This window comes from Lycorma delicatula, chromosome 1 (assembly GCF_047948215.1).
Source record: "Lycorma delicatula isolate Av1 chromosome 1, ASM4794821v1, whole genome shotgun sequence".
NCBI lineage: Eukaryota > Metazoa > Arthropoda > Insecta > Hemiptera > Fulgoridae > Lycorma > Lycorma delicatula.
The window spans coordinates 327,378,626-327,402,924 of NC_134455.1; the positions used below are offsets into that span (position 1 = coordinate 327,378,626).

General features: G+C 32.9%; 1 protein-coding gene across 1 annotated transcript in view; it reads left to right on the forward strand.

Annotated features, from left to right (window-relative positions):
• The window catches only part of LOC142317879 (ubiquitin carboxyl-terminal hydrolase 16/45-like), a 65,031-nt gene extending 45,982 nt beyond the window's left edge, over positions 1-19,049 (forward strand). Inside the window, exons 9-10 of the mRNA XM_075354423.1 lie at positions 2,576-2,677; positions 18,813-19,049. Coding sequence (XP_075210538.1) covers positions 2,576-2,677; positions 18,813-18,953 — 243 coding nt within the window. The 3' untranslated portion in view covers positions 18,954-19,049. The remainder of the gene's footprint in view (positions 1-2,575; positions 2,678-18,812) is intronic.
• Positions 19,050-24,299: the final 5,250 nt, after the last annotated feature.

Genomic DNA, 24,299 nt, shown 5'->3' on the forward strand with positions numbered 1-24,299 from the left:
TTTTTGTTTAGTTTTACAAATAGAATCTGAAAAAGTATAGCCAGCCCAACATTTTAGAAATACTCTCTCTGCATATATATTTTTTTCTTTTGCGATCTGTTATAAACATGTATATTTTTTTGGGTTTAATAAATTAATAAAAAAAGGTTTTGTAGCTTTAAACATTTGAGTAATATTTCCTAACCAAATTTTTACCTTTTAGTTTTCTGACATATAAATCCAAGAGTTGAAGAGAATTAAAATTGCTAGTTAGGATGCCTTTTTTTTTATAGTTTTATGTTATGAAAAGTGCTCATCATTATTACTGCTCTAATTACTGGTATTTACATTAATGCAATATTTAAATGATTTAAATTTAACAGTTGTGGTAGTGATGTTTGTAATTAGGCTACCTTTGAAGTAGGTGGATTCTGTCTGTTTTCTGTGCAAGTGAAAGTATTTTGGGCTCTTCTGGTCCAAAGGGTTCATTTATTACTTTATCTTAAAAATCCAATAACTTTATGGGTTTACGTGAATAAATTTCTTTTGAGCACAAAATGTGTATCATTCTCTGATGTTTTGCTGTCAGTGGACAGCAAAACATGAATAAATGTTATATTCATGTGATACAGTAGTTGAAATAAATTAAATATTTACAACTACTATATTTGGAGCAATAATGCACAACAATTGATACGTTGGTGTTTAAGGTTGTCTATTTTCTGATAAAAAATTAGGTTCTTCTGTGTTAACGAGGGTCATTTGATTTTTTAATTTTTTCTATTTGTTTCATTAATTAATAACTTGGTTGTAATAAATAACATAGTTTAATTGAAATTTAATTTAGTTTAGTCTTAGGTTTAGATCAAAATTAAGGTTAAATTATGTTATATTATTTACCATATAATGATTTCGTGTACAGAACTTCGTGCAATATCAATATAACCTAACGCTTGCTTTGCTTGCTAACCTCTTCTAATTTACATTAAATATATAAATTATATGCAGCTTATTAATCACAAAAATAGATATAAACTACATACAAAATACCAACAGCAAACAGCTTAAATTGGGTACCTCCAGCTCATTAACACAGATGTACCAAGAATTAACTAAAAAGTAAAATAAAAGAAGTAAATAAGTTTAGTGATACTAAATAAGTTTCATTTATTTAGTTTATATGCACAAACAAATTTTAAATATTCAGGGTATTTCTAAATTAGTTACGCAAAAGTAACCTCTAACAATGAAAAAAGTAAATAACTTGTTTGATACATCACTGAATACATTATATCTTAAGTTTCATTCCTGCCTAACACCATTAGTTCCCAATTTTATCAACAGAAGGCACGCATGAATGAGTAATTCCATCAATTATGGAGTCGTATACTGGTGCAGAGCCTGCTCATTGTTTTTATGGTTTGAATCCAAATTGGCTACTACCATTTGAGACAGTTCATAGCTAAATATCGTAAGCAGCCACCTCAAAGACAGTTTGTTGTTGCATAATACAATCATTTCATTGAAACAGGTTGTGTATCACATAGGACGCCAGGTCATGGTAGACCTTCAGTTTCTGAAGTGGCAATCGAACAATTGCGGCAGACATTCATTTGTTGTCCAAGTAAATCAACAGGTCACACCAGCTTAGAATTGAGCATTCCTAGGATTATAGTATGGAGGGTATTGCATAATCGACTGTCATTTAAACTTACAAATTCCAATTGATACAAGCTTTGAGTGAAGGTGATAAAAAAATAAACTGAGTTCTGTGTAAATATGTTAAACGAAATTGAAACTGAAGATAATTGTCTTAATAAAATTGTGTTCAATGATGAAGCAACCTTCTATACCAGCAGTAAAATAATTGATAATAATGTTAAGATGTGAGTGAGCGGAATTCACATCACACAATCAAACATGTACAGTCTCATCTAAAGTAAATGCTTTTTGTACTATATGCTGGGGCCTTTTTGCCAGATCTACTGTAACTGGAATATTTTACCTGGACATGCCTGAACATTATCTAATGCCACAGTTACAGGATATGGGCACAGAATTCATTTTCCAGCAAGATGGCGCACCATCTCATAATCATTGTGCAGTAGTTACATATCTCAGTAGCAAAGTACCGACCGACTTTGATTGGAAATGGTGGAACAATTTCTTGGCAACCACAAAATCATCTGATTTAACTCCAATTGACTTCTCTGTATGGAGTTGTATTAAAGACAGAGTGTTCATTTCTCTGCTTCCATGAAATGTTGACAAGTAAGCTGTGGCAATGCATAACTCAAACATTTGCCATCATAGATCAAGACATGCTGCATAGGATTTGGCAGGAAATTGATTACAGATGGAACATCTGCCATGTTATAAAAGGTATTGAACATTTGTAAGTAAAACTTGAAGACATAACTATGAAGACATAAGTTTTGTATCAAACATTTCTGCAAGTTATTTACTTTTTTCATCATTAAAGGTTACTTTTATATAACTAATTTAGAAATTGTATAACTAATTTGTAGATCTAAAAATTGTGTATCTTGTTATACGTCTCTCTTGTTTCTAAGTTTTGATGTGAATTTTTTTTTAGAAACAGCTACGTCCAGGACAAACTCAGGTTCTTTATTCTTTGTATGGTGTTGTAGCACATAGTGGAACTCTTCATGGTGGACATTACTATTCTTATGTTAAGGTAATATTCAATAATATTTATGTCTTGAGAGGGAAGTTTAACTGTTTGTATAAATTTATGTTTCAATTATTTGAACCTCAAATATCAGTTTGTTACCTTATTTATATCTGTAAGTTTTGTGTAAATGGATCATGTGTATTTTATGTTTTGTATGTATGTGGTTAAATATGCATATATTATGTTGCTCTCAGGACACTGCAGCAGTAAGAATAAACAGCAGAAGCACATAGCATGCGCATGTGGCAGAACACAAATTAATAAATTTATGCAAAGTAAATTTCATGGATATTGTAAATGTAGATTTTTTAACCTTATGAGTTTTTCTACAAGTTACATTGTAGAAACATTCTAACTCTAATCAGATTTTCTAGGATAACCAAGTACAGTCAGTTCTTTTTCAATCAGGTAAATGGATGTAGAGGTTGAGTTGGAGAACTCGGACTGTTAAGATGTGCTATTTTCGCTCCGCTGTTTTTTGCTTTTTGATCGGGTTTTTTCGGCTTTATCTATGAGGAAAGTGTTGTTTAACATTGTGATTGGACTACTGGACAAGTCTAAAGAAAAATAGAATTTTTTGGTTAACGGATTACTAAGTTTTTAAAATTTTTTAAAATAGGTATTTGCTTTTTGTTTTTTTAAAACGGAAATTTTGGATTCACATCGAGGATGGATAACAAATAAGTGTTTAAAATTTTGTGAAAATTAGACAACAGACAACTGAGTTATTTCTGTTTTTTATAGTGGACATTTCGTGCAAGTTAATACAGGAGAGAGACATCACTGTATTTAACGTAAATAAGGACTTGGAAAATTTTCACTAATAACAGTAGGTATACTGAATTTTTTTCTAAGTGTTTACAGACTTTTATAGGGGTAACTTTAAATGTTCATATCTTGTTACCGGTTGGTCATAGACCAAAACTTGGGTCATTTCCTATCGATTGACCCTCCTTATTTTTTTTTATTTTGGGGGACCGCTTTGACCCCCCTTATTTTTGACCACCCCGTTGGTTCTGGATCAAAACCGTTCAGGATCTATACGAATTGGATCATTCCCGATTGATTGACCCCCTAATTTTTTTCGATTTTGGGGGACCATTGACCCCCCCCTTATTTTTGGCTATCCCACGTGTGGGGTATCAAATTAAAGGGAATAACTTGGAGAACTCAACTGCCACATAGTTGTTGAGTTTATTTATCATCCATGGCGGATAAAGCAGAACAAAGTTATGCTAGTGGACAGGGATCCTCAGGCCTTCCGCCGCTGAAACCGACTGATCCCAAGGGCAAATAATGAATTAGACAATCCTCCTCTGAAGAAGAGGTCTATACCTTATATAGACCTCTACTGATGAGGTATAGAGGTCTATACCTCATCAGTTAGTCTTGAACTAACTGATGAGGAACTTCTGGATATGACCGCTAAGAGATGGTCTGCCTGGACACTGTCTAAAGCCAAATTAATTACCTTGCCTGCAGAGGGCGTTACAGATACCTGTCAATTTATTGATATCATTAAGTCCAAAAGGGCAATGGCAGAGGGCAAGAAGCCTGGAATGATAGCTGTAGACACTTCTGTTATTATGGATGACGAATACGATACTCAGACCAATAAGTATACTGTTTTCTATGACTCGACAGAGGGCGACAGGGCTGCTGCTGGGTGTATACTAGATGCGGTCAAGAAGATCTTACTAAGGGGCCCTAATGCGGCGTTCGTTCTGCCAAGTGGTCCGATTGATGTCAGGATTAAGAAGATGGTTATCTATCTGTTCAGGACTAGTGAGACGCCTGCATTGATGGTAGCGCCGAAAAAGACTGAAGAGAGTAGGACGCGTTCTAGATCCGCTTCTGCTCGGCGTTCAACACCTCCTGTGGAGGGCAGCAAAGTGGTGGTTGTCCGGTCACAGGGCAAGTCGTACGAAGATCTACTCCGGACTATAAAGGATAAGATCTTTAAAGACGAGGCAGGGGAAATCCTGTCCCTTCGCAAGGGTAGAAATGAAGACTTGGAAGTCAGAATTAAAGATGCGGCTCAGTTTACCGCAACATTGAGAGACAGGGCTTCTGACCTTCAAGTGGATTTTTGTACTAAGGGCGACCGACGCGCAGTGGTACACGTTAAAGACATGGAAGAGAGTACTACAGCGCAAGAATTAAGCGAGGCTATTACGGCTGTTATTGGAGATACTGAGTCTTTCAGAATTACCTCATTTCGGCAGGTGTATGGAAATACTCAAAATGCGACAGTAATAACCAATCAGATGGCTGTAACTAGGTTAATTTCCAGTAGAATTAAGGTTGGCTGGGTTCACTTCCAGGCTTATATCAGGACTGATAATATGAGGTGTCAAAGATGCTGGGCCGCTGATCACATGAGTACGGTATGTAAGGGCCCGGATAGATCAACCCTTTGTTACAACTGCGGTCAGAAAGGCCTTGTGATAAAGAGACTGCAACGGCACGGACCATCGCACGGGAGGAGTGCAGTGTGGACTACCTAAATAATGGCTAAAATAATACTATCTAACGCCAACAGGAGCATTCTTTCCCACGATCTGGTGGGGGAGACTGCGAACGATATTGAGGTTGACTTTATAGTCACCACAGAGCCCAACCTAAGAACGGCGGCCAGAGGTGATTGGTGGGCTGATGCGGTTGGGGATGTTGCTATCAGTAATGTCTCCGGCCGTCTTGGCTGGCACCTACTTCATAGAGGTGAGGGAATTCTGGCAGTAGCACTCCCGGACTTTATCTTTATAGCTGGTTATGTAAGTCCAAACATTAATATCGGGGACTTTGCGCAGTACATCAACGATTTGCAGCGAGTCATACAGCAGGCACCTAGTAGACCTATACTCTTAGGCGACTTTAATTGTAAGTCCATTTTAACTGGCAGCTCTTATATCAATGCAAGGGGACGAATCTTCATTGACATGATGATGACCACAGGACTGATCTGCCTGAATAACTGCACTTATACCTATGAGGCAAGAGGCCATAGATCAGTGCTGGATCTTACGCTGGTGGACGGCAGATGGAATCCTTCCGTCTTTAGTTGGAGCATTCTTGAATCTGAAACCGGAAGCGATCACCTAGCAACTTTGCTTATTATGGAAGGCGCAAGACCTTCAACATCAGCCACTGCACGATTTAGATTTAGTCTAAGACAAGTTGAGGTGGTGGTGGTTAACAAGATTGCCAGGACTCTATCTGATGGAAGAATAGTAACGCCGCAAGTCCTTCAAAAATCAATTATTACAGAACTGTCTAGAGTCCTGCAGTTTGGAGGGGGTCGTCACCCAGTATACTGGTGGATGTCTGAAATTGCAGATCAGCAAAGAGTGTTACAATTTTGGCGTAGGAAAAAGCAAAGACTGCGGCCTGCTGGCGGTGCGCCATATGATCAGGCGATGGAAAGATTTGTCCAAGCTAGGTGTACTGACTTGGATACAGACCCGTGGGGACGGGCATACAAAATAGTAATGAAGAGACTAGGACGCCGCTTGCCTGTCCTAGTTACAGAAACGGCCAGACTGCATCTTCATAGCCTCTTCCCTGTTCAAGACGAGGGACATACGGACATAATAGACTGTGAAGCTAAACGCTTTACACAAAACGAGGTCGCTATTGCCGTTTCTGGTCTGAAGGATAAAAAAAGTCCGGGTCCGGATGGAATCCCGGCTGCCCTCCTCAAAGGATTAATGAAGATAATCCCCTAGACCACTGACGTGGCCAATTATGGAGTACAAAACAAGACTTTCCTCGCATGCTGGAAGGAGTCGCGGACTGTTTTCCTGCCTAAGAAGTCCGGCAATCAAGAAATCATTCGCTATCGGCCATTGAGTCTCATCAATAATATGGGAAAGGTTGCCAAGCGCTTAGTAGCGAACAGACTTATCCAAGAATTAGAGTCCAAAGATGGGCTTCATGATAACCAATTTGGGTTCAGGAAACATAGATCCACGCTGCAAGCCCTGGAAAAAATTACCAACTGGGTATTGTCTGTCAGATCTGGTACGTGGCGTACCAGAAGAATCCCGTTGCTTATTCTGTTAGATATCAAAAATGCCTTTGGATCGGTCCGATGGGATACGATTATGGCAGCTCTCACGGACAAACAGATTAGTTCCTATATCAAAAGACAAGTACGAGAATATCTGACTGATAGGTGGACTTTGGTCGAAGGTAAATTTAGATATCAGCTTCATGGAGGAGTGCCGCAGGGGTCTGTGTTAGGGCCCTTGCTTTGGGTAATAGCAATTGATGGAATACTCAGACTGAGATTACCTGAAGGCTCGGAAATAGTTGCTTATGCCGATGATTTGGCTATATTAATTGAAGCCAAAACTAAACGTGACCTTGAAGTTACCGGTAATGAAGTGCTAACATTGGTTAATAACTGGCTCTCGGACCGAGAACTATCTTTGTCTTTAGATAAATGTCACTATATTTTTCTGGCTGGAAGAAGGCAACTCAGAGACCTAAATCTCCACGTGGGCGATCGCAGACTAGACCGTGTGGCAGTAACAAAATTATTTGGTGTCATTATAGACCCAGCTCTAAAGTTTAGTCTTCATCTCGCACAGAAATGTAAAGAGGTCGAGAATACCGCAAATGCTTTAACAAGATTGTTGGCTGGACATGAAGCTCCACGTGCATCTAGGCGGCGGGTCATTGCCTCAACTTTAACCTCTGTATTACTGTATGCTGCACCTATATGGGAAAAAGCACTTTGTGTTGCAAGAAATGTCGTAAGACTTAGAACTCTGCATAGGCAAGCTCTTATAAACATCACTTCTGCATACCGCACCATCTCTTACGATGCGGCTTGTGTATTATCATCGGTTCCCCCTATCGACCTCTTAGTTAAAGAGCGATCACTTAGGTATCGTGGCATGCCAAAACAAGAAGCCCAAGCCAACATCAGGCGCATATGGCAGGACAGATGGAATCTTTCCACTAAAGCTACCTGGACCAGGAGATTGATACCCGACTTGGGCATGTGGCTTGATAGAGGACACGGGGAGGTTGGTTATTATCTTACTCAAATACTTTCTGGGCATGGTAGCTTCGAATATTATTTACATCGATTCGGTAGAAGACCAGCACCTATTTGCATGTTCTGCCAAGATTCAGATACTGCCGAACATACTCTGTTCCACTGTAGTAGATGGACTATACATAGACGACGTGCAGGGCTGCAAGAATTAAATCTGGAGAATCCAGATTTTTCTCCTGCTGACAATTGGAACAAAATGGAGGAGTTTGCCAAGATAGTGCTAAAGGCTAAAGATGATGTAGACCTTTTAAGAGGCCATTGAGGCCCTGTGGTAATTTAGTAGTTTAATATTTTCGTTAAGGCAAGCAGCTATGAGGAGAAGATCATTCCTTCGTTTGGGGATCATAACAACTGGGTAATAAAAAGACCGAGACCCGGTTCCCTCGGCGGGGGCTAGGGATGGCTTTGTCGGGCCTGGTTCTCTGTCGGGGGGGGGGGCTTGAGGCAGGCACATTAAAACAAAAGATCCGACCGGGGGGCTGACCTGCCGTGCTAGACGTACAGCCGGCGGGTGGGGAGGCCTCCTTTGAGTTTAAAGGACACTTTCCCGGGCTGCGCTTACTTGAATGGATACCCGGCCCGGGGAAGTAGGGGAAAAAAAAGGTAAATGGATGAAATGTCACTGGAGAACAAGTTGCTATTTTTCAATAACACTTGTTATGTAGCAGTGAATGGGTGGGTATATGACTTATTTTGAAGTACTGAATGGCTTGGATCACAAGTCTGAATAGTTAAGATTTAGAAATTCTTCATACTCAAATAGATTTGTGGTAAATATTTTAAAAAAACTATAACTGCAGAAAAACTAGAATACCCATACCCAAACTCATGGGATAAAAGTCATCTTTTATATTGCATGTTAATTTTGGTCTAGCAATTTGAACCGAAGACATTGCAAGAAAGCTTTCTATAATCCAGAAAAAAATAAAATTTTTTAATTCATTTTAACTGAGTATTTAGTTTATAAACTGGTAGTTAAGTTTTGTAAACAGATAAATATTTAGATGCAAATAAATAATTTTCAAATAAAGTAAATAATTATATAAAATTTTACATGTGGTTCATACATGGGTAAAGAGTGAAAAATATTACAGCCCTGCGTAAACATATAATTAAAATAACTACTATATGATTTAATTTAGTTGCTGAAACATTTCTTACAGTTTGTATATATATATATATATATATATATATATATATATATATATATATTATTAAATGTAATATATAACCACCAAAACATAGTAGTAGATAAATTAAACTTTCCATATTAATTCCAGGAATTAATTTTTGTCGAAATTGTTTTTTGAAAATTTTTAAATTTATTATGGACGAATATGCAAATTCTTTTGTCCAGTATAGGAATAATGTAATATTTGAAATTTATTTTCGTTTGTTCTGTTGTCATTATTGCCAACCATTAGATTGTATTTTATTTTGTTTTTAATTAGTTCATCACTTTCAAATGTAATTTGGTGGTTTTTTATATATTTTTGTTTTATTTATAAATTTCTTGAGTATATTCATTTTTTAATCACTATTACAAACTTCCAAAATCTCTTAAATTATTTTTGTAATTAGTAATAATGCTAATGGTCGATATTTGCATTGTAAAGGACTACTACATTACATGTACATTTTTTTTTGTTTTTGTAAACTATGGTAATGTAATGTAACTCTTTTTTTAAATGATCTGTTTGTTTAACCAATATAAATATTATTACATTCCTTACATTTAATTTTGTACATTTCTCTTAAATCCTCTATTAATTTTATGTTTTAATTTTTTAATACTTTGTAATGTTATTTGGCTTATATGCTTTATATATATATATATATCATTTTAATCAATAGAAACATCTTTTGCGTTCATCTTGTATATATTAAAACAATACTTTGTAGATGTTTGATGATTCCAAACAAGGCTCCTTTGCTGATTGTTATCCATTTCATAAATAATTTACTGTTGGGTCTTCATCATCATCTGGTGTTCTGCCTGGTGGCAGGTCCCTTATACCATCTCTGTCCATTCGTTTCTGTCCCAAGCCTTCTCCTTCATCCCTTTGTGGTTTCTTATTTTCATCTTATCTATTAACTCAGCTAGTCCTTCCTCTTCTCTTCCTTTTTCCTTCTACTAACTCTTCAAATATAGTTGTCAAGATTCTACTTCCTCTAACAGAATCCTAACCAGTTCCTTTTCTTTTGTGTACTTCCTGCATAAGTACTCTTCTTTAATCCCATTGATTACTTCCTCATTCTTCATTTTATCCATCTATCTTTTTTTTCCATTTTTCTCTGTGTCAACATTTCAAAAGTCTCAGTCCAGTCTCTCTCCCTCTCAACAAGACACTTTGATTTCACCCTGATTCCTGGGTAGTTAAATAAACACATTCCAGACAATATCCTGACCCACTGGGTTTGTCTAGTGGTTCCCAAATCAGCTGATTTGGAAGTCGAGAGTTACAGCGTTCAAGTCCTAGTAAAGCCAGTTATTTTTACACGGATTTGAATACTAGATCGTGGATACCAGTGTTCTTTGGTGGTTGGGTTTCAATTAACCACACATCTCAAGAATGGTCGAACTGAGAATGTACAAGACTACACTTCATTTACACTCTTACATATCATCCTCATTCATCCTCTGAAGAATTATCTAAACGGTAGTTACCGGAGGCTAAACAGAAGAAAGACAATATCCTGACTCCTTTCCCTAAAGGAGTGAGGATATAAACAAGGATGATGACACCTTATTTTTGAAGATCGGTTGACAAATAACAATGTTGTTGCTGGGTTCCCGCTTGCCTGGAAAGTCAGGGAATTTCAGTTTAGCCTAGGAAGGTTTTGAAAGACCACCATAAGTCAGGGAAATATATTGCAATTTATAATAGCTCAGGGAAAACTTGAAAAAAATTATTTCATCAAAAACATTAATAAAAGATAACGTCTACTTAGGTATTTTCCTCACTGAAGAGGATTCAATCATTGGGAAAAACAAAAGAAATCTAGAAACACTTTTCGTAAATTAAACATCCGATTCAGGTTTGAAACATACAATAGTAAAGTATATATTTGAGATTGAGCTATGTGCACAAATTTGAATTCTTCAGTGATTTTTGAATATAAAAAAACAATTTTTCAATACCTTCGAATATTAAAAATTATTATCTTTTCTTAAATGTCTTGTCTTCAGTTTTTGGAGAGCATGTCCTCTTTTCTCCTGATTGTCTCGTTCTCCAGGCTTTTCTGAATTTAGAAAATTATTTAGCATTTGATTCAGTCATGATTTTTGTAGACTATGCAGTTTCAATTTCATTAGAAATGCCAGTGGAGCATTTTTTCTCTTACTTTTACCCTACACATATAAGAGTGGTACAGAAGGAGAATGCTCTAAATTGACAATACTAATTCGAATCTTGCAGTGGGAGCCCACTTGGGATATTACTTGGGATCGTTGTTAATTCGTAAAGGAAAACTATATCTGCAGTGTATCCCATTGCAGCAAGTAGAATTTGCTCTAAGAAATAACGTTAATTTGTTGATTTTTAAAAATATTTTTGAATATTATATTATTAATAATTGTGTAGCCTTAGGCACATAAGTACATAAATATGAACACAAGAAACAACAGACTGTACTGAAATGGAATTTGGTTCTTGTGCAATTTCCTAATGTTTACATTCATGTATTTGTGTTCAACCAAATTGATTCTTTCATTATGGATTATATGTTCAAGTATAATCAGTGTATTACATCGTTTGCATACTTCATTCTTGAAAAATATCTAGCATTTACATTTTTGAATCCATTTTTCTTTATTGATTTTGGTAAACAGTTGGTTGTTTATATATGAGTATTTCAATAAAGTTGGAATGTGTATACTATTTTTATAATTTTCATTAAAATCTCCACATTTTCATTAAAAAAATTGTTCTGAGAATCATTTTTATGTATTTTACGAGTGCTTTAACTTATTCTAGTTCAGAATTGTTGTCACTTTGCAAGAATTAATGAAGAGTAAGATTAATTACATTAATGAAGAGTATTCAAAAAAACATATTTGGAATAAACTTCTTCAAGAATCTAGATGTCATGCATTTTCAGTTTGTTTTTGATTAGGTTAGATAATATGAATATAAATTAATTTCACATTATACCAAAATTACTGTTTTTTGTAGGATGTGATAATCATGAAATAGGAAAACACTGCACTATTATTGAAATATCTCAATGTACCATTTGTCTCGAAGTCAAAATACTTTGATTTTTTTATTGTGTTCAATCATTATGACAAGTTTCAATGTGCTATAATTGTGCTTATAATCTTTGAATTAGAATGTTTAAAATAAATTAAACAAGGTTATCTGTGGAATTGTATAGAACATAATTATTTCAAACAATCTCATTTAGGTGTTCTGAGCAAGTTCATTGAAATTTTGAAATATATTCTTGGCATTTTTAATTTCTTGAGTTGCTCAAAAACATTCCATCTGATCTTAATATGGTAATAATTCAGATTCAATTTGAAATAAATTATTAATAAATTAAATCTATATAATTGGATATAATTATATAATACCACATAACATTGATATATTTAACTTATTTATAAAATTCTTGAAAATATATAGATCAAAATTATATTTTTTATTGATGTTTTTTGGTTGTGTGCAATTCCAGAAGCACAACATTTTCCAAAGTATTCGTAAAGAATCCTATGTGAATTCCTCTAGTTCAAAATGTATTTATTTTGAACTGGTATGTTGTCTGGGATCTCTGTGAAATTTAATGTTTCGGATTTTTTCGCACTATAGTGAAAATATGTGCGAAGGATATGTTGTTTGATTTGCATTTTAAGAACTATGCTAACTTTTATTTGTTTCAAATTAAACAGGATAATTAAAGTTATGTTTTGAAAATTTGAAGAATTATGATATAAAATATTATAATGGCCACAGAAAAAAACTATTTTCAATGATCAGTGACTAGATGTTTCTTTGAATCTACAATTTTCTGGGTGGGACAAGATTAAGTATACAGTAGTGTATGCAATAAATCTTTTGAGCTGGCTAATAATGGAATGACACGTTTGTCGTACCATATGCTGCACAGCTTTGGTATGAAAAATTTCATACCAAGCTTCCTATGAAAATATTTCTTAATCCTTTTCAAAATAGTTTTTCAAATTCAGGAATTCGAAAAACTCAAGAGCCTGTTCTATCATCATGTATGTCTCCCAATTTGAATGTTATGCTGAATTCAAGTTTCCTTTTGGGTTAATTTTTTTGATAAAAGATGTTACCAAGGCTGAGATTACCTTGGCTATGAGAGTTGTAGAAAATAACATGAGTTGCAGTTCCTGCTCAGATATAGGAGAAACTTTCAAAATAGCAACAAATTGAAGAGTAGGAAATTGTTTAAAAAATCAGGAGATTAGAAAAATTTAATACCTACAATAAGTCTTGAGCACATATTGTACTAATCATTACCCAGAAAAAAATTGTAAATTCATAAATGAATTTTGGAAAATTCTTTTCATATCCTTTAAGAATTCTTCAGTTCTGAATTTTTAAAAATTCCATAAGATTCAGTTTCATGAATATTTGGATGGTCCTTTTTGAATTCAGTATTGAGCTCAAATGGAACCACCCAATTGTCCATGGAATAGAAAGAATTCTTCCAGAATTCTGAAAGAATTATTTTTTCAGAGTTTATTTATGAATTTATGATTATTGCCTGGGTAAACAAGATGATTCAAAAATTATTTTATGTAACCTTGAGATACATAAAATAAGAGATACATAATGAGATCATCTCACTTAAAAAATCATCTAACTTTAAGATCATCTTAAAGATCATCTAACTTTATAAATGTATACTGTAGTGAAACAATTTGTTGTTTGTTATTTTATTCAAAGTCTAATATTTTTATGTAGAGGTTTCGTAAGATATAATAAATAGTGTTGTCCATTATTACATCCTGTAAGGTACAAGATGATAATAAACATACTATTGGTTCTGTTAACACTTTATAGAACCTCTTTGGGTAAAATTTAATTGAATTTTAAGGTATAGCAATTGAAATTTTCATATCAGATTCACTTATGCTACATATACTATATAGTATTTTAAAATATCTTATTCATCTTTGGTAAATGGATAATTTGATGAGTTAAAAAGATGGCAGTATTTTCACTCATAAGCTATTTTAGTTTCCTGGGTATTCAAGTCTCCTGGTACTAGTCATTATTCGAATTCAAATGAATATGAAAAAAAATATATTTGACAAATGTTTTTATTATTTAGCTTTAGACCATTCTAATAATTATTAGTACATATGTAGATGTAGATATATGTACATGATTTTTATTAAATGTTGATAGCAGTTGAAAATCGAGGTAAAAAAATGAATTAATTGAGGTTAATATTACTATTCTTGTGTGTATTGACATTCCCATTTAAAATTGCATGTCTTGGTTGACAATAAAATATTTCATAAAGTTTCAATAACTTTCATAAACATGATAATAGAGGAGAATATTCTGTTTTGGAGTGGAAAAGACCAAACTGATCAATATTTGAAAAATATACTATCAATTTGAGAAAAGCTATTAACAATTATATATGTTATTAGCGTGATTGGTGTAAATTAGAGTTCCTTTTCCTGATTAAAAAAAAATCCATTGAATCCAATCAATCTTATTGAAATCTCATCAAATTGGACAGTGTTTTACCCAAATCCTGTTCAGTGATTTTTTAAAAACATTTGGTTGGATTTAGGAGTTTCTTCTATGGGCAGCTGATTAAATCCAACCAAATCTTATTCAAATTAGATAAAGGTTTAGCCAGATTTCATTGAAATAAGATGGAGTGGATTCAATTGATTTTTTAAGCAGGACTACTAATTTCAGTCACATAACTAACAATTTGCACAATGAATAAGTAAGTATTTATGCTGGTAATGTGTACCCATAATATGCAGGTACCCGCATATTATGGGTATGCAGGTACCTGAAGATTTTGAGTAATTTTCAAGTCGAGTTGAGTGTTTTAGAATTGAGTAGAGAGATGAGTATTAAAACATTTTTACTTAGAAATATTTTAAGACTTGTATTCTCCATTCCCAATTTTTTTTTGTAAATAAGATAAAATATTTCTACTGTGAAATATTTTTTCATATTACATTGAGATTATTTTTAATTTGATATTGGAAAACATCACCAATTTTTTGAATTTCAAAGTTGAAAAATTATAATTTAATTATACCTTGTAATTATAATTTTTCACAGTTATGAGCTATTTTGAACGGTGTTTGGAAAAAATGTTTTTTTACTTTATCTACATCTTGGTTATTTTAGAAACTGGGAAAATTCTGAAAATAGTCTGTGAAAGTCAGGGAAGATCGCTCTAAAATTTTGGGGGAACCTGTATTGTAGAAAATTGACAATTGACAACATAATTTCTAGCCATATTTCATCTCCCACACTAATTAACAATTACAAAATGAAAGAATTAAAATAGTTTAAATTAATAAATTTAACTAAGTAAATAAGTTAAATCAAATTTTGCAGCAACAGTAACACAATTGTATAGGTTTTTCAGTTGTAATAAATCTGTTGTATTACAGTTCTCATATTGAGTATGGAATTGTGGTTTTATACTAGTAATAATTATCAGTTATTTTTATTTTCATTATTTTTGGAAATAATTATTAAATTGTTTTGATACCGTTTTTCTTTTTTAGAAAATATTTTATGTTCTCATATGACCCTCTGTGAAGATGATTTTGTGAGGTAATTTTTTAAAACCCAAAACTTACCTGCAATTATGATTACTGATGAATCTGTATTTAATTGAAGTGGAATCATAAATTTTCACAATAACCATTGTTGGGCACAAAAAAATCCTCATGCCATTTACAGTTAACTTTTCAGCAATCATTTTCAATAAATGTTTGGGTTTGTATCATTGGCAATTCACTGATTGGCCCATGTTGTCACAGCAGGAATTATTACCATTTGTTTTTAAACTTCCCACCAAATTATTTTGATGTTCATGTACAATGGTGTCCTCCCACAATTCAGAATCCATTGTCTGCTAGCAGCTGGATGATAATTTCACTGAAAGATGAATTAGTCATGCAGGACCAATAGCTTGACCTGGTAGTTCACCTGATTAAACCCAAAAAAGTGTGATTGCTATACATAAGTGTTCAGTGTTGAAGATTTTCACCAGAAAATTGAAGGTTAATAAATAAAGAAAATTGTATCTGAGGTACAGCAGGCATGAATTTCCAAAACTGTTATTTATAATTATTATTTTAATTTATTTAATTATTTATAAATGAATGAAAAGGCTGCCATCTTGCTTACTTTTCCCAAGTTGGTTTATTTATATTACATTATTAGTGTCAAAAGTGAAAAAAATTAAAGTTTAATCAAATTAATTTAATAGTGGTGAAGATGAAGTCTGGCTGAAAATTGTATCAATTTTCTACAATAACTTAAACAGTTTTCAAAATTAAGGTGTCAGTGTATAACGAAAGACTTAACATTGTAGTCAGAAAAAATTATTTTGATAAAGCTATTCCTGAGGTATAAAAAATTGATGTGGCTGCCATTTTGAAATTTATGAACTTGTTTACACCATATTTTTACTGACTTGTATGAAGTAAAAGAAGTATTGGTATCACAAAAATTTTCAGATTTCAATGGAAGTATGCATTTTGACCATCCCTGAATCCATTTTGACTAGTTTTGGTGTGATGTCTGTGCGTATGTATCTCATATAACTCAAAAACGATTAGCCGTAGGATGTTGAAATTTTGGATTTAGGACTGTTGTAACATCTAATTTTGCACCTCTCCCTTTTGATTGCAATCTATGACCAAAAATTTCCAAATAGACCAAAATCCAAAAAATTTTGATTTGGGTTTTTTCTTAACTGCAGTAATAAGCCCTTATTGAGAACTTTACAACGATAAATCATAAGTGGTACTTATTTTCATTAGTTCCAGAGTTGTAGCCAAGTAAACTTTTCATTAATGAAATATTTTAATCTTACAAGAGGAAGGCATATCAGTTTGAATCAGACTTCATTTCCGACTTTTTTTTAAAAATTTAAATATATTGACAACTTATTATTAATTATTAACCTCAGATTGTAGAAAAAAATTACAATAAATAACTGAATAATAATAACAATAAAAGAAAAAAATATGAAAAAATATCAGAAGTTATTAATGAAATAAAATTTTATGTATTTTTCATTTTAAAAAATGTGTATATGTAATTAAATAGGTGTACAAGGAAGTCGTGTAGTGTCCACATCAGATTTTTTTATGTATAGAAGAAAATTTCTGTTAATTTCTGTATCAATTATAATGATTTCTGTCTTATCTTGAAATGTAAATTTTCCAAAAAACAAAATGGCAGATGGAAGCAAAACAAAGAGGAAATCACCATTTTTTCACAAGACGTCTTTTGTTTCTTGATAGATAGAATCTAAAAATTAATAGCCAATGACACCTCTCTCTCTTTCTCACTCTCTCTCTCTCTCTCTCTCTCTCTCTGTGTGTGTGTGTGTGTGTGTGTGTGTGTGTGTGTATTTCTTTTTCTTTAAATTTACTGGTCAGATAGTCATTTGATTTGTATGTATCTTTTTATTTTATCTATCCTCATTAAACCTTTGATTCTATTGTTTTTTTTTTATCAGATATGCTCTACTGTTATGTTTTATATTAAATTCTTACAATTTTATCTGTCTGTCTGAATAAAATAAACAGAATTAGGCTTAAAATAATTAAAGATTTGAAAGAATCTGCTTTTTAAGGAAATTAATTAATTTATTTATTATATATTAATATATTATGATTTATATTTTTAGTGTATCAATTTTAAAGGAAAATATTCATTAAAAGAAAAGGATGTGCACATTAAGTAAGGGATTGATATGGAATTTGAATAATTATGTGCCACAAACTTATTTTTTCACAACTGTACTTACTACTAGTCAAGTGATGTGGTACCTTCTAGGTAGCAACAAAAATGAATATTTATTTAAAATTCATAATGGATATTACATCACTAGTCACTAATATATTTACATAAGATTAATTGTTTTGTAAATAGTTAAATTGCATTTCCATATTTGGTAATTATATGTGTAGATTATCATTAGCTGAAGATGTTTATAGATCTGTGTTCGGTATAGTATTTATTCTGTTTTTCACAATAAAATGAAACATTCATGAAAATATCTTTGTTAGGTGAAAATACTTAACCATTCAAGAGGCACAACTAATTTGAAATTGTACTGCAGTAAAAACAAGTCAGTATGAAAAAATTACAAAATAGAGTGGAGAAAAATTAAATTTAACCTTATAATTACAAATAAAATACAGTGTTTCTTCAAAGGAATAATTGTTCAGATTTCCAGATTTGAAGAAATGTTAGAAACAATTTTTCTCTGAATGACCATATTATATTTATATAAAAATAATTTTATAAAAAAAATTATAAAAATAATTTTATAAAAAAAATTATAAAAATAATTTTATAAAAAAAATTATAAAAATAATTTTATTCTAAAAAGTTTCAGATTTAAAAGCTTTAGAATCAGAAACAAAATAACTTAATGTAGAAGATCTTTCTGAAAGCAAAAGCAGGATATAGAATTTCTTTTGGCTCAGCAATATTAATACCAGAAGTATACAGAAACCTTCCTTATACTTTCCATACCATTAATTTACTCTTATAATTAAGAAAAGAAAAACAGAACATTACAAACTTTCATACTTAGCTAACTTGAAAATAACTTGAAGTTAACTTAGTTTACTTCTGTTTTATTGAAAATACCTCATATTATAACAGTTTACAAAACATGAAAGAAATCTGATTAATTCGGACCCAAAGAAATGAAAAACAGAGAGGAAGGATTATGATTTTCATTGCTGCTGTGGAAAGTTTGGATTTCCGAGTTAGAAATTGTAATTCATTTTTGTAATTTTTAGGTAATGCTTACTTATTTAATATATTAATGTAATAAAATTATGTTCTTTTTTTCTTAATTTTACAGGTTAGAACTGGGCAAGGTGAAGAAGGTGAACCAAGTCCTGGAACGTGGTATTATGTAAGTGATTCTCATTCTAGAGAAGTTGCTGTTGAAATAGTCCAGAACTGTCAAGCCTACGTCTTATTCTATGAGAGATTTCTTTAAACTAGCCGAACATAGTCTAAATTTAATATTATATTTTTAGTTTTATTTATAATATTTCTTAATGTTTTGTAAATAACAAGTCAACGTGTGCTATTAAAAATTAAAACAGTACTCCTTTATAACTTCTTAACATAACTCCTTTATAACAGTACTCCTTTTATAACCTCAGTATCTACATCTGACTAAGAGTTGAAATTCTTGCAGTGTAGTCCTCAGCTGCTAATTTAATTTTATAGAGTTCTAAGTATTAAACGTTATATTGATAAATATTTGTTGAAATGTGTGTCAAGTTGCTGCATTCATAATGAGTATGGTCGAATAACTTGCTTGTTTTAATTAAATGAATCTGTGCCTAGAGGTGGTGTGTGTGTCTGTATGATGTAAGGACAAACAGTTAATAGATAAGTACATAGTTATTCATACACAAACACACATACATATATACACAAATTCCTACGTATTTAATGTGTATATATATTTATTCATACATTATTTTATTTATGTACTATGCCTTCTTTGTGTGTTCATATTTTGTATAATTCATTTTGAATTGTTTTAAATTATTGTATACAAAACACTTCACTTGATTTACAGAAGCATTTTTTGAATGAAACTATATTATATTGGAATTTTATATTATGTTATGGTTTAATTAATCTGCAGTTACAGTGTAAGATGTGCGTGAATAAAAGATGTTTTATATACTATGAAGTCCATTTATTATTATTTTTAAATGTATAGGTTTCTTTAAGAAATATGGTAAAGGTAAAATGAAATATAATAAAGGTAAGTTATAAACTGATCTTTAATATGTTACTGTTTAGTTGATATCCCAATAAAAAAACCATCTTGATATATTTTTAGTTATGGATAACGTTCTGAAATGCCCACATTCTATATCTAAAGGTTTTGTGGAAAATATATAGTTTCAGAACTGTTTTCATATCTTACTTGGCATTTGAACTTATACCAAAATAACAAGAGTAGTATAATTTTGTTTCTATTTCATCTATTTTTTGTTTCTTCTTTAGTTCTTTTTTAATTAAAATAGATTGTAAGACCTTGTATTTATAAAAGAATTGTTTAGTCTTTGAGAAAGAAATGGATTACCGCATGTGCTCCCATAACAGGCAGTTATCTGTAGGTAAGTTGGGTTAATGAATGATTCCTGAAAGGCAGTTCTTTCAGTAATCAAGGTTTGCTTTCTTTATATATCTTAAACTTCAAGCATAGGCTTCTGAATTTTGTGGGTCTGCAAAAAAAAAATGGGAAGTTACTGCTTTAATTTCGAAGGAAATTTTTTTTCATTCCTCTTGTTCATCATATTTCATTGTGAAAATATGATGGCACCGTTTGAGTAAAATGTTCTGAATTAAGAGGTTTAATGTGTTATTCATGAGTTAAATGAGAGACTAATATTTTCAAATGATCAATGCATTCCATTTTTATTTATTCCGTTTATTTTGTCATCATAAATCCCAAAAAAAGTTCTCATTCTTATTAATTCAATCATTAGAATTTGATTTTATTAGAATTCTAATTAACTTAGACTTGGAGAAGAACAAAGAAGTGATTGAGTAATTTTCTTGTATTTTTTATATTTAGGTAGATGTACAGAGAGTTCACTTGGAACTTTCTTACCTTATTCTACTTCTGAAAATAATGGAACACATTCATATAAACATATGTCCTAAAATGTTTTGTTTGCGAGTTACAGCTAGTAAAAGATTTCACTCAGATTTTAGCCGCGCCCAGTGAAATAAGGTTATACTGAAATTTTTAGGATATAAATTAAGAGGCAGAATTAGTGATTTCTTATGACTTTTGACTTAAAAAGCACATCATAGTATTAAAAAGAAATAAGACATTAAGTAATAATATTTAAAGATTTATTTATTTTATCAACATGTTCAAAATGGCTGCTCCGTTCAGTAGTGCATTATGAACTTTTTTTACTATGTTTGAGACCACTTTGTGAAGCACATGTATACTGATGTTAGCCTCTGTTATGTTCATCTTTAGTTCTTCGTGTGTGTGGCTTATTTTTATAGACCTTTCCTTTAAGATAATCTCAGGAAGAAATCTGGGATGTCAATTCTGGTAAATATGGGGTCATAATCCTTTAGAGATGATACGTTTGCCAAAAAAAACTTGTGCAAGAAATGCATGGTTTCATTAGCTGTGTGTTATGTGTTACTGTCCTGCTGGAACCAACAATCATGTATGTCATTTTCAAGAATCACAATAAACTGTGTAAAGATGTCTTGGTACACAACACTGTTCACTATAGTTTCAAAGAAACTGGGGCCCACTATTCAATGACGTGATATGGCACACCGTACTCCCACTTTCTGAGAGTGGTTTTCATGTAACACATGTGGATTTTACGTTAACCAAATTGTAGTGTTTTGACTGTTCATGTAGCTGCTAAAGTGAAACTACGTCTCATTAGTGAAGAAAACACGGTCAAGCTCTGCAATTCCATGTTTGTCAACTTAAGATCGAAACCATGCACATTATACTACGTGCTTTTCTTTATCTGGCTCCTTCAATTCCTGATCACTGTGAACATGATATGCATGAAAGTGTAAGCGCTTCATTGTTCTCTGAGTACTTGCAAATGAAATCTGAGAATGCGCTGATAAGTCTCCTCAAGCGTTTTGAAGGTACCGCTGTATCACATTCTTAACCTTAGCCAGTTTAGCATCAGTCAAAGTGGCCAGTCTTCCAGTTCTCTTCTTGTCTACAACTGATTCGCATTCTCTTATCCAGGTAATTAATTTTGTTATGATCAAATTGTAGGCTGTCATATCTGGATATTTCCCACAAAATTCATCTATAATACATGCATAAGAACATCTGGAAAAATAATGTTCAACAATGAAAACGTGTTGCTCTTGGGAAAACAACATGTTTATCAAGCATTAAGCAAAGCACTATTGCAAGCTACTATTGCACTATTGTTTGATCAATACACATCACAATGGCATCTAGGTTTGTTGTTGTTAGTAGTTGCTTATAATTGGTGATGTCAACAACCACCACCATTCATGGGGCTCATTGTCATGTTCTCTGGGAAGGATAGTTGATCAACTAAGTTAGAACTTAGATCTCTGCTTATCATGCACTTTTGTATCATCTTCATCAGGCACATCTTCGTTCATTGAGCTGTCGTCGTGTTCAGGATTACATCTTTGTGCATCGATCTATTGTGTTCAGGATCACTATTTCCACGTCTTCATTAGCGCATTTCCAAAAACCTTTTTGGAAGCAATCACAGACTGCTTATTATCTCGGTTGGTGGTAGTAATTTGAAGATGGTTGTCAGCTATGAAGATGGTTGTTTGGGTAGGTGGACTGGATCTGGTACAAAGATTCATTTAAGTGGTACAATGAAAGTGGTGATGCAACCCACCAACTTTCCATGGTTGCACATCTAATAACCCAATAATGTAAGTGAATATATCCCCCTAACATCTGGAAAACCTAGATGGACTTCTGTTCCTTGGTGGAATGATGAATGCAGGAGGGCATTGAGGGATTGTTATAGGGCGTTGCATAATTTCAATTGTAGGCCTTTGACAAATTTTCAATGTGAGGGCTTTATGTTTTTGAGTGTGGCGGTGTTCTAAGCGAAAATCATGGGTAAACTATGAAGATACCATTTCTCAGACAACTCTATCATTGGTTGTTTGGACGAATGTGCGCATGTGTGACTCATGACAATCTCTGCCACCAATTGGACAGGAAACTAATGACGTCCTTGTCGCTAATTGATGTGGCGAACATGTTTGGTTCTTCATATAGGTCAGTTTCACAAACATCACCCTGCTGCCCTGATTTTATGTGGTATAAGTTGCAGATGGAAAGTGTGCCTTTTATTACTAGAGATTTGCAAAATTAATTAAACTTTTTTTTTTCTTAATGAATTAAGGTATGTATTGAAAAATTCCTGTGACACTTCCCCTGAAATTTATAATATCAGGTTCAGTATGCTATTTCACCTCCTGAATAGTGCACTATGATATCTTTTGTCTATTTACAATGAAATATTCTCTAACCAGGTGTTTCCAGATTCCTGGTCAAAAGCATTGGTCATTCCCATACTGAAACCTGGTTAAGATAAATTATGCCCTTCCAGTTGTCCTATATCCTTGACCAGTGCCCTGTGCAAGTTGATGGAACATATGTTAAAATGTCGCCTGATGTGGTACCTTGAGCGAAACACCCTAATTTCCCCTGAACAATGTGGTTTCTGCCAAGGTAGATCGGCTATCGATCGTGTAGTTGCCTTGGAATCTTATTCAAAACACCTTCCTACTTCGCCAACACCTGGTTACAGTATTTTTTGTTTTGCAAAAGGCATATATGACACAGCTTGGAGGAGAGGAATTCTAATAAACTGTGTTATGGGATATACATGGAAATCTTGCATTTATCAGGGATTTCCTCAGCAGTCGGTCCTTTCAAGTTTGAATTGGAATGATGATATTCAAAAGTTTCACACTAGAAGACAAAATACCACTGGGAAGAGTCCTAAGTGTTACCTTATTTCCAGTAGCCATAAATACTATAACAAGCTGTGTGCGATAATCTGTTATGTGCTCTTTATTTGTTGATGATTTCTCAATTTACATAACATTTAGAAATTTAGCTACTAGCAAGAGGCTGCTCCAAAATACAATCACCTGTTTAGAATTGTGGTGTAAAACAACTGGATTCACGTTTTCTCCTGAGAAAATGAAATGCATCTGCTCTTCACATTTGAGGGAAGATACTGAACTTGAGGAATGAGCTGAAGTTAAAATGTTTAAAAATATTGGACATGCTGACAGTTTTATCTAATGCACAATGAGTAGCTGATCGAATATGCATGTTGCCCTTCTACTGATCTCTAGTCTGTTTCCGCTTGGACTACAGCTGTGTGGCTTATTCATCTGCTTGGTTCACTATTCTTTGAATGCTGGATTCTGTCCATTATTCATTTATCCATCTTGGTTCAGGTGCTTTTCATTCAAGCCTGTAGTAAGTATGCTGATGGAAAGTGGTGAGCAATCCCTTTCTAATAGATGGAATCAAATGATTTGCACTTATGTAACTTTTATTAAAGTGCAATAAAATTCAACATTGATGCGGTGTTTTCTAAACATCTGATTCGATACCAAGAACAGCCAATATCAACTGCTCAACTAAGCATCAGAGCTCACTGCCTTTTCTCAGCTCTAAATATAAAATTACCTCCAGTCCTTAATGTTGCTCCATGTTATTACCCTCCTTGGCAGCCTTCTGTTGTTAATTACTGCTTTGATCTTTGTCAATTAATAAAAAGAACACAAATCTGGTTAT